General features: G+C 46.2%; 1 protein-coding gene and 1 pseudogene across 1 annotated transcript; both read right to left on the reverse strand.

Annotated features, from left to right (window-relative positions):
- Positions 1-1,856: 1,856 nt before the first annotated feature.
- LOC102239767 (putative tripartite motif-containing protein 75) lies at positions 1,857-4,692 on the reverse strand. Its single transcript, XM_014534982.1, is given in 4 exon segments — positions 1,857-2,286; positions 2,288-3,351; positions 3,353-3,503; positions 3,505-4,692. Coding segments are annotated over 4 exon segments (1,392 nt in total). The 5' UTR covers positions 3,606-4,692; the 3' UTR covers positions 1,857-2,210.
- Positions 4,693-4,716: 24 nt separating this feature from the next.
- LOC102240071 lies at positions 4,717-5,976 on the reverse strand (annotated as a pseudogene).
- Positions 5,977-12,177: the final 6,201 nt, after the last annotated feature.

Consider the following 12,177-nt stretch of genomic DNA (forward strand, 5'->3'; position numbering starts at 1 on the left):
AGCCTTCTCATATAGTTTATATGCTTGTGTAGAATTGGATGGCAGCTTGGCCCTTGTAGCATTTATAAAGAGGTTTCTCACTGTAGGATCAAATTCTCACTAGGTGATTTACTATGCAAACTCCTACAGTTTTCCATTCTCCAGAAATAAGATATGAAGATTACTTGGATCAGTGTTAGACTAACCATTGTTGTCTGTTACCTCTATAGCACCTTCTACTGGCAACACTTTAAACTTTCTCTTTATTTTTGCCCTCTTCAGGAAGTTGCCATGCATTTCAGTATTGACTATACTAGTATATCTTCACTGGATCAATAAGTTCAGTGATAGCAAAGGGGTCTTCTGTGGCTTTGCTAAAAAGAAAGGACACCTCTTTTAGTCTTGGATCAGACTTAAAAATAAAATGCCCTATTAACTTCTATACTGATATTAAACTTATGTAATTCTCCAGATAAATTGAGGTATTTTGAGCCTGGCCGGCATGGTTCAAAGGTTGAGGGTCCACCTATGAACCAGGAGGTCACGGTTCAGTTCCAGGTCAGGGCACATGCCCAGGTTGTGGGCTTGATCCCAGTGTGGGGGTGTAGGAGGCAACTGACCAATGGTTTTCTCTCTCTCTCCCCTTTTCCCTTCTCTGAAATCAATACAAATATTTTTAAAAAATAAAGTGAATCATTTTAATGAACAAATGGCATTACTTCTGCAGTTTTCGTACTGTGCTCTTTATCAGTTTGCCCTTGGGGCCTTAACATGCTGCCTTAGGAAGACTTTTGGTTGAAAGCTTAACACGAAGGGGAGGGGATATCTGTGATAATGTCTGCTAATTTTTATTTACTCTTAATTTTTGGGGGGTATTTAGTGGAATAATCAATATTTGGTTTGAAAACGCTTAACCAAGACACAAGTATCTGACAGGGGATGTTGTCATGATGTCACACATGAGGGCAAATACCTGTTTCTTTTAGATGTGGCCATTATGGGGGCATTCTAAGAGTTTTATTCAGCTAAAAGTGATGGTGTCACCTGCAAGCCATACCATTGAATCTCCAAAATGACGAGATCCATAAACTAAAAGGCCAAATTGTATTGTGAAAATCCTGGGTGTCTCCAAGTTTTCTGTCCCCCCTTCCCATTTTCTCCCCCCCCCCTGCTCTTTTTAAATATATTTTTATTGATTTCAGAGAGAAAGGGAGAGGGAGATAGAAACATCATTGATCGTCTGCCTCCTGCCCGCCCCCTTCTGGGGATTGAGCCTGCAACCCGGGCATGTGCCCTTAACCAGAATTGGACCTGGGAGCCTTCAGTCGGCAGGCCGAAGCTCTATCCACTGAGCCAAACCAGCTAGGGCTTATCCTTCCTTTTTAGTAAGTATATCTCAAACCATTGCCTTCTCTGAAAATCTGTCTCTGTGTTCTGAAAGAGTCTGTAAACTTTGCTGCCAGCTGATTTCTTTTTCAAAAGGAAAACACTGATGGTAGATGGATTAATTCTTATTTATTTTTAAATTCCATTTGGATCTAGTCCGTTTCTAAGGTTTATGGGATGAACTTTGGTTTACAGAGAAAACGTTGTAGCTAACATTAGGATGCTCAGGTTCCAATGTGTCAGCTGGGTGACCAGCAACACTCTTTTTAACACAATAATGAACACTGCAAACTATAAAATAATGAAACTAAACACCAGATCTAGCAAAACAGAAAAACCACAAAAGCAATTTAAATGTTAAGCATGCTATTCAGGAGGCAAATACTGTGCATCTAAAAAAACTTCTAAGACAGACCCTGGTTTGTAGCTTACAGAGGACTAGGATTTCTGCCCTTTAGGATCAGTGAAATAAGGCACCCAAAGGTATAGGAGTCCAGGTCAGAGAATACCCTGGAGGGGAAGGGGGATTTAGGAACCCCAGGCCAATTCAAGAGTAAAGAAGCGAAGTAAACAGCAACAGAAGATCCCAAGCACTGGGTAGAGCTTGAACCAAGAGTGCAGTGGGACCTGGACAATCCTCAGATCTTGTCCAGTGTTGTTGAAACAAAATGAAACTCTCTTCCTGTGTGTTTAACAGGACCACCATTTCTTCCTTTCACCTTCCATTGAAGGGGGATTAGATTTACTCTCATATTAATATGATACCCACTATTGTATTAATTCACACACACCTTCCATTTTAAAAAAAATTATTAAACTGGTCCAGTCTCTTAGAAAGTTTTCATTCAGTCTTTTTCTATAGAGATCCTAAGAGGTTTTGAGTCAGGCCCTACATAGAAATAAGGCCTAAGAGGTCGATTAAGTGTCAGTGAAAGTATAGATGTGTGATTTGTCAGTCATGTTATAAAATGAGATTTCCCCCATCTCATAGTCCAGGAAAATGCTGATGCCTCTGGGCTTCACTTCAGACAAGAGAGGGATGCTGCCAGCTCCCGGGGCATCATAGCTATTCCCCTGCCGCCTAATCCGCCAGCATCCCCGACAGGCCGACGGGCTCCTCCTCCACCTGGTGGACAGAGAATCTTTGCAAACCCCGACCTCCCATTTGGGTTTGTCTCCCACGTCTACCTCCCAGAAATGCCTGCCGGAATGAAAGTATGGAAACCCCAGGACAACCGTGTTGACTGTAAATCTTTTTGGAAAATCAGGAATGGCTTGCATTCTCTTTGTATATTGCACACATTTTTTATCCTCAGAGACAGTCAGGGTAGGGTGTGCCGTTTCAGGGTCTAGAATGATATCTACTCTAAACGTCTTTGTAATTTTCTGCAAAGCAGAATACTGGAAAGGAAAACTGCAGCCTTCCCTCCGTAACTGGACTGAAAACATTGATGGGCTGAACCCCTCAGAGTGCTTGTAGAAACTTGTGATTTGTAAGAGCAATTCCACATTCATCAGCACCGTGCACTCTACTACCTGACTTAGCAGGCCTTTGAGTGTGGAATTGTACTTTGAAAATTCGGTTATATTAGCGCTGAGTTTCTTTTCAATCGCCTCTTCATCAGCTAATCTTGAAAGAACTGCTTCTTGATCACGTTCTAAAAACTGCCTCAGGTGCTCAAATTCAGAGAATAATTCCAGCCTTTGGGTTTCCACCTTCTCTCTCAGTTCTAAGGGTTTTTTGCTTTGAATGCTTATTGATTTCTGAGCGTCTGCCACCTGCTTCTTCAGGGGCTCAATGTAACTGCTGAGCCTTTGCCTGTGATGAGAGGCAGCCTCTTCCATGGGCCTCACCTGGTGGCCCTGGTGGTCAGGGGGCTGAGTGCACAGGGGACACAACAACTTTAGGACCTCCTCACAGAAGAGGGTCAGGGCCTGGTTGTGCTTCTCACACAAGCGCTTCTCTTCCTGCTGCTTCATCTTGGCCCCTGGTGATCTGGAGGAGCTTGGCCATGTCAACCATCCTTCCCAGCTGGGTGTTGCTCCTCAAGCACCTCTCTTTGCATGGGTGACGGCACACAGGGCAAGGGAACCTGTCCTGCACATCAGCCCAGGACTGCTGGGTGCAGGAGGGACAAGCTGTGCCCACATTCGATGGTGACAGGGTCTCGCAGGCCATCCAGGCAGATGGGACAGTTGATTTCTGCCGGGAGTCCTGCCAGAGCTGCATCAACTGCCATTGGGCCCTGAAAGAAGGACGGGCCTGAGGTGGGTTTCTTCAGGAAGCTGTGCTCTGGGAGATCTCTCCACCGAGAAGCAGATGCACCCTCAGATCTCACTGGCCTTACTGTCCTGAATGGCTCATTCCTCTGAGACCAGTGGCCGCTCGTGTCCAGAGGAGCTCCGTTCACCACCTCCAGCTGATCGCAGACTAGTTGAGTCCAAGTTCAGAAATTCTTGGTCAGAAAGTAGACATGGTTCTAAAGTGCCTGTGCATTCCTGGAGATGAGAAAAGATTGTTGCATGTAAAAAAGGCTACCATTGTGGTCCTGCTCACTGCCACCTTTGAAGCAACCACTGATTTGTGTCTCTATCAGCACAACCCAGCTAAACCAAGTCACCCACAATGGTGCTGTATGGGACTGTGGCAAGTGTATGATTTGGGATTAGATCACCTATCCTGGGTCAGTTTCCATCCTTAGTGACCTATCATCTGGGAAACCTGGGGAAAGTTACATAACAGTCTTATCTCTAAGAGAGTGTGGCAAAGAAGAATAAAATTCCCAACTTCAATCATTTTAATCTTGAGAAAAACCTAAGAAAAGGAGTTGGCACTGTTTGGCTTAAACAGTTTATTTTTTATAGTGCTGAATTCATAATATATCATGTTTACATGTTTTTCCTTTAGCTTCTCAGCTGCAGGATACATCCAGCTCTGTACAGAAAAGTAGATGGGATTTCGACGAGGTTAGATTTCCTTGAGGACCCTCCAACTCAAAAAACTGATTTTCATGTCATGCTCAGAATGAATAAAATTGGAGATCAAGGTTTCAATATAAAATGAAACAAACACACAAACAATTGTTCTTTGAAGTCATTGTTACTGTTGACCCACCCACTAGTGGTATTGATTTGTGGGGACAAGGTCCTAAGGAGGAGAAATACAGGTGTTAGACATCAGCATGGTGCTAACATTTGGGGAGGAGGGCCAGGCTAGTGATTGGGAAGAACATGAGAAAAGCTTTTAGGTGCTGGTAATTATCTATTCCTTTCTTTTTCCTTTCCTTTCCTTTCTTTCTTTTTTTTATTACAGCTCAAAAGATTTTTCTTTTTACTTTCAAAAGTAGTACGCAAAAAGAAAAGTAGTAGGAAAAATATTTACTTACAAATTCTGATTACAAAGCATTATTTTAATATTTCTATTCCTTTAGCATATGACAAAACCACAATATGCCTAGGAAGACAAAATATTTTAAAACATTGGGAAAACATTAAAAGACAAATGTCCATTATATAACCAAGAATGTTAAATATTTGGAAACTGTAAATTTCCTAAAATGTGGCAGGCACTTTCAGAGAGCTACATATTGCAAATTATCCTACCATGTTTCCTCCCAAATATCAATTATGTTTGATATGATGAAAAATACCAAGCAGACTCCACTAATTATCCAATCAAAGTCACCATGTCAAGGTTGAATTTAAGTACGCAACTGAAAGTTTTGTCCATGATGATCCTGACACATGAAGCTTCCAGTGAATTTCAGAAATGTTAACAAAGGTATCTTCCTTGTTTGCCTGTGAATGTTTGAGTATTGCTGTATTGTTGCCTTATGTCCACTACAGATACTGGTTCTTGGCCAGCCCAAGGGTCTTCAAGCATTGAAGGTTTGAAATAACTTTCCAACTCATTAGACATTCTTTTTTCTCTACCACGACCTGATCCAAAAGGTGTAGGTGTCCTTGGAGAAGCCTGGGGGTGGGCCTGCTGCTGCCCTGGGGAGTAGCCTAATTGCTGCTGAGACCCTGAGGGGGACCTGGAATAGGAACCAGGGCAGCCGCCAGGGGACTGAGACCCAACCCGGCCCCACAGGAGGCTGACGCCCTGTCCTGGAGAGTGGCTGCTCCCATAGGGCCTACACCTGGGCCTGTACAACTGCGTGTGATGCGGGCTCCCATACCAGTCCCTAGGCGAGGGCGGCCGTGGTTCGCCTCTGCCTGGGGTACCCCAGTAGCTGCTCCCGCTGCTCCAACTTCCTACACCCCGGCTGGGGTAAGGAGGAGTCAGGGGTGGAAAGTTCTGTTGGTGCATATCTGGAGAGGAAGACCTTACTCCTGCGTCCGGGAACTGTTCTGAATTATCTCTTTCTTAAATGGGTGGTGGTGTAGGGTTACAGGCCCATGCAATTCTGTTTGCAAGTCTATTAACAGTAAAAAATGAAAATAAAATAATTGATTACAACTATGGTAGAACATTTTCATTCTCTTTGGCTGAGGAAGCCATCTGGTATGATTGAAAATCAGAAAGTTGCTATTAGTTTGTCAAACTATCTAAATAGCTTCTATAGCCCTAGCTGGTTTGGCTCAGAGGATAGAGCATCAGTCTGTGCAGGTCAAGGGCACCTACCTGGGTTGCAGGCTCCTCCTGGCCAGCCCAGGTCGGGGCTCTTGCAGGAGGCAACTAATCCACGTGTTTCTCTCACATGAGTATTTCTCTCTGTCTTTCTTCCACTTTCCCTAAAAATCAATGGAAAAATATCCTCAGGGGAGGATTAACATAAATAACCAAACAAATAAGCAAATGAATAAATAAATAAATAAAATGGATAAAGAGGATTAATCGTAGAAACAAATGACCAATCGTGAAATCAAAGCAGATCATTTTGAAAACACCAGAGACATCAGAGTGATCTACAAGGGCCATTGTTCTTTGTAGTATCTCATGGGATTGGCAAAGATTTCAAAAGACTCTGACCCAAGTTGCCTGGGCTGAGATCCTGGCTCCCCCATTTATGGCCAGGTGACCTTTGACAAGTCAGAAAGGATTTTTGGAGGAAAATATGCCTAACAGTCAGCCCGGACTGTCCATACTCACGATGCTATGGTCAAAGAACACATGTTTTGTGGTCACCACTCCTACCCTTGACAAAGCTACCTCTAGCCGCCAGAACTCCCCTCTAGCCGCCAAGTCCATCAGCATCTACTGGAGCCTCCTCTCATTTGCCCTCTATCCACAGGGATCTAATCATCACCCTCCCCTACAGGCCTTGTTCCCACTCAAGACCACAATCCTTCCCTCAGCTCCAGCTTCTGCCAGCACCAAGCTGTCTGCACCTGTCTGTCACCTTCCTTCCCTTTTCTAGCAGGTTCAGCTCCCTCTGATCCCAGCACCTGTACAAGCAGATCCCCTTAGGTTTGTCTCCAGTGCTGAGGCCAGCTCCCACTGCATTGTCACTTCTTTCTCATCCCAGCTTCCCCTGACTCCATGATGGCTCACTTCCCCTAACACAGGGTCAGAACAGTAAGGACAGAATCATGAATTCCCCTTTCACTGACTGCTGCAAACTCATGCAGGTTTGAGAGATCTGCATTCCCCACAGATCTGAGAAAAAAGTGCCTGCAAGCAAGCAGATGGTTAGCTTAAGGAAGATCAAAGGATTGAAGTACGAGGTATATCAGGGCCTCAAGGCTCTCATCTGTCCACTCCCCAGCTATACACAAACCGGCCCTCAGTGAGCCATCCTGGAAGGGATTCCACAGGCAGCTTCAGACTAGCACCTCTTGGTGCTTTGTCACACACAGTTATTGGTCACCCTTAGGTCAGGTTGGGATCATTGTGTGTGTTTTTTTAAAAATATATTTTTATTGATTTCAGAGAGGACGGGGGAGGGAGAGAGAGATAGAAACATTAATGATGAGAGAACCACCAATCAGCTGCCTCCTGCACGCCCCCGTCTGGGGACTGAGCCCACAACCCGGGCATGTGCCCCTGACCAGAATCGAACCTGGGACCCTTCAGTCTGCGGGAGGACGCTAGCCTCTGAGCCAAACCAGCCAGGGAAGATCATTGTGTTTTTAGCATTTGGACAAGGCTCACTAAGGGACCCAAACCGTAATAAAACGTATTATATATGTGATAACCTGAACGGGCCAAGGTGTTTTTCCCGGGGGTCCTGTCTCGAGACACTGAAGAATGAGCTCCGCAGACCAGAAGATTTAAGCAAAAGTGTAGAAAATGTATTATAAGCAGATTCAGACTCCCCGAAAGGGGAGGAGGGCCCAATAATGGGCTGCCCGATAAAGCCTTGTAGCCCAGGGGTATATATTTGCTACAAGCCTGCTCTGTCTACCTGTGTCGTCACCTGATTGATTCTCTCAATTGTTTTTGCCCAGCAACGGACCTGACTTTCCCTGTTTCTGTGTTCTTTCTCTGTTCCTACGCTGAACTTTTTCTGTTTCTATGTGTTCATAGGTCTTGGTTATTGCAGGCCCTCCCTTGGTTTCCCATGCCTCCTGCTTTAAGGCCACAAACATTTCATGGTTTCTGCTTGGTTGGTTCCTGTGGTTCGGCTGCTCAAACTGCCATGTCTGCCCCTGCCTATGTTTCACCTGCCTTTGTTTTCCACTGGACCCTGCCCTACCTGCCTGCATTTCAACTTAACCCCCTCCCATACAGAAGACAGGTAAGGATGGGCAGGCAGGAAAGGTATAAGGAGGTTGGGTGACCTCTCTCCAAGGGACTGAGCCCACAACCCGGGCATGTGACCCTGACCAGAATCGAACCTGGGACCCTTCAGTCTACGGGAGAACGCTCTAGCCTCTGAGCCAAACCAGCCAGGGCAGATCATTGCGTTTTTAGCATTTGGACAAGGCTCACTAAGGGACCCAAACCGTAATAAAACGTATTATATATGTGATAACCTGAATGGTGAGCCAAGGTGTTTATCCCGGGGGTCGTTTCTCGAGACGCCGAAGAATGAGCTCTGCAGACCAGAAGATTTAAGCAAAAGTGTAGAAAATGTATTATAAGCAGATTCAGACTCCCCGAAAGGGGAGGGGGACCCAATAATGGGCTGCCCGTTAAAGCCTTGTAGCCCAGGGGTATATATTTGCCACAAGCCTGCTCTAGGTTTCCCTGTGTCATCAACCTGATTGATTCCCTCAATTGTTTTTGCCCAGTAACAGGCAACGGACCTGACTTTCCCTGTTTCTATGTGTTCTTTCTCTGTTCCTACGCTGAACTTTTTCTGTTTCTATGTGTTCATACGTCTTGGTTACTGCAGGCCCTCCTTTGGTTTCCCATGCCTCCTGCTTTGAGTCCACAAACAGTTCATGGTTTCTGCTTGGTTGGTTCCTGTGGTTCTGCTGCTCAAACTGCCATGTCTGCCCCCGCCTGCATAAATAACTATAACAATGAATCAATCTCTCTCTCGTCCTCTCTCTCTAAGACCTATCAATAAAATTAATTAATTAATTAAGTCAAACCCCACAGGGAATATATAATGGTATAATAACCATGTACAGTGTTGGGGGTGCTATACTTACTATGGGGGAATTACTTCATAAGGTATATATGTAAATGTCTGACCAGTACCCTGTCCACATGAAACTAATATTGAATGTCAATTTTAATTGAAATAAATAAATAAATAGAATAAACCAAATTCGAGTTTGGATTCCCTTACAATGTGCAATGTCTCAGCCTGTCTTGGCTGGGTGCTCAGGAATGGGGGTACTATACTTACTATGGGGGAATCACTTCATAAGGTATATATGTAAATGTTTGACCAGTACCCTGTCCACATGAAACTAATATAATATTGAATGTCAATTTTAATTGAAATAAATAAGTAAATAGAATAAACCAAATTCGAGTCTCGGCTGGGTGCTCAGGAAGCCCCAGCCCAGGTCTTACCTCCCGAAGCCACATGAGTTCCGCCTCCAGACTCTTCCGAGCAGCAGGTCCTGGACCGTCTGTAACTGGTCGCAGAGACCGTTCTCCCAGAAGGGCCCTTGAAGCCAGTCTGTCACCAGATGGTGTGGTCTGTGATGAGAGCTTGACCTGAATTTATATAAGAGGGTGGAGCAGAGAAGGGTGGCTCCTCCTCTGCAGAGGAAGGGGTGGACCAGGGTGGAGGTGAGAGGAAGTTCAGAGATGCTGGTTGGAGGGCAGAGGGATCTCCTGTGATTCAGTCAGGCCAGATAAAGTCATAGGCATAATCTCATTTGCACATTTTTAATCCTCCCGAAGACATTTAATCCCATCTTTCTTGCTGAGGAAACTGAAATCTGGAAGGCTGAGGCCTGTTGCTTTTCTCACCCAGGAATGTGTAACTCTGGGCCCCCGTGTCACCCCCTTTTCAGGATGTGCCATCTCAGCGCCTACAGTACAAGGAACGGGAGGCTTTACCCTTCAGTTTCAGAGGTCTGGGTCCAGCCCATCCCTTGCTCCCTGCATCCTCACAATAAGCTGTGACCTGTTCCCGTGGTGGCACAATCCTTCTCCCCAGATACAGGCAGTTTATAGACACAACTCCGAACCTGCCTGCCACACAGGAGGAGAAACTGTGAAGTCCCAGCCAAGCAGACAGCTGTGCAGCTGCTGATGGGTGGTTCCAGTTACTTTGTTTTCATTCAGTTTTCCTTGAACAGGGTTGTCTTTGACTTGTGATTTTTTAAAATGTATTTTTATTGATTTCAGAGAGGACAGGAGAAACAGACAGAAACATAATGATGAGAGAGAATCATCCATTGGCTGCCTCCTGCATGCCCCCCACTGGGAACAGAGCCTGAAACCCAGGCATGTGCCCTGACCAGCAATCGAACCATGATCTCCTGGTTCATTGGTCTATGCTCAACCACTGAGCCATGCCAGCCGGGCTTGACATGTAATTTGAAAAGAGTTCCTTCTCTTTTCCTAGCAAACTCTTAAATTGTTGCAACTCAGAATGTACTAGTAATTCCCCCATTTGCTTCTCCACCTTTGAAAGCAATTCAAATGATTCTGAGACTTGTATTTCTAACCCCTTTGCAGCATCTTCAACCTGCTCCCTCAGGGGCTCAGTGTGGCCTTTGAGCGACCTCCTGTGACTAACTGCACTTGCTCAGGGGCTGTGCCTGGTGGTGGGAGGAGGAGACCCTGCACTGGGACACAGCAGGTCCAGGTCCTTCTCACAGGACAGGGCCACGACCTCATGGTGCTCCTCACACAGGGGGTCCTCTTCTTGCTTTTTCCTCTGGCTCCTCTTGGACAGAAGCTGCTTAACAGTGTCAGTCATGTGGCATATTTAGGGGTTCCTCTGGAAGTGCCTGTCAGGAGGCTGGGGACCCAGGTAATTGCCTTTCGTGTTTCTGGGTAACTCTGATACCCCTTTCCCTCTCTCCACTCCCCCTGCCCCCAACCAACACACACACACATTGCATCCAGGTCACGCCCCCTCCCAGCCCTAGGAGATGGCTGTGGTCAACCTGCACAAGGTTCTAAGGTTCTGGCTGTTTCCAGAGTCCTGCTCACCGAGGCTGTGAGGCACTCATGCTGCCAGGACCACCCACCTGGGACCGACAGCACCTCCCTTCCCTGTGGAACCCACTGGTGGTTCATCAACTCCTTATCAACTCACTAATTGACTCCTCCACTCAAACTTTACACGCCCACTTAAAACTTAATCATTAGAATCCTGGCCACAGAGACAATAGTCAGCGTCCATCCAGGGAGAGGAGACACAGAGAGCAATGCAGATTTTGCCTGTCTTAGTGTGGATGACCATTTGTCCAGGAGAGAGGAGGAGGCTTTGCTTCCGAACACAGATTCCTGTTGTCCAGACCTGTGCACTGAATAGTGTCTAGCACCACCTGCTGGAAAACTTTTGAACAGAGGGACGTACAGTGCACTGTATGGTGACAACCAAGTGACATATTTGGTTACAATCAGCCCCACCAGTTTGGCTCAGTGGTTGAGGGTCAATTTATGAACCAGGAGGTCACATACCTGGAATTGGGGCTCCATGGAGGGGTGGGGGGGTGCAGGAGGCAGCAGACTAATGTTTCTCTCTCACATCAAAGTTTTACTCTGCCTGCCTCTCCCTTCCATTCTCACTAAAATAAAATAAAAATATTGAAAAATATAAAAATAAATAACAATGTGCTGATACAGGATGAAAGTGAGTGAAACACAGGCAGCTGTAGGATGTGCAGATTGCTGTCATCTGAAGATATACGAGGAGAATGTTCTCTAGACAAACATATAAATGAAATCACATCCACGTTTGCCCAAGCGAGCACCGGCCTTTCTTTCCAAGCACCGGGCACGGAGCCTCGGGCCTGTCACAGCCGCCCCCCGCCCCCTCACCTCTCACCGTCCGCACCCACAGGCCGCCGTCGCCCCAGTGAGCACGTGAAGGAGAAACGATGCTGCTGGGAGCTTGTCTGCTGCGCGGGAGCCTGTGGAGGTTGAGAACTGCAGGATGGTTTTGTGAATCAGAAAACGGAGACAAGGACAGATTGTGGACACACCTCCTCTAAGGGCAGAAGCTATTAAGACAACCTCTGGATGAGAGTTTTAGGCAATTTCTTTCTTTTAATCTTTATTGAGGAAAGTATTACATATGTCCCCTCTTTTCTCCCTTTGATACCTTAAGGCCCGCCCCCGCCTCTGACCCGTGCAAATTCTGTTCACAAGAGTGAACGGAAACTGGGGCCGTTTCGTGCCCTTTGACCCGGATGTGGAAGACCCTGGCTGTGCGGGGCGGGGAGGAGCGCACGGCGCCCCACTAGGCCTCCCGGACACGGCTCAGCGGCCGAGCAGAGACCAGC

Source organism: Myotis brandtii, unplaced genomic scaffold (genome assembly GCF_000412655.1).
Source record: "Myotis brandtii unplaced genomic scaffold, ASM41265v1 scaffold136, whole genome shotgun sequence".
Taxonomy (NCBI): Eukaryota; Metazoa; Chordata; class Mammalia; order Chiroptera; family Vespertilionidae; genus Myotis; species Myotis brandtii.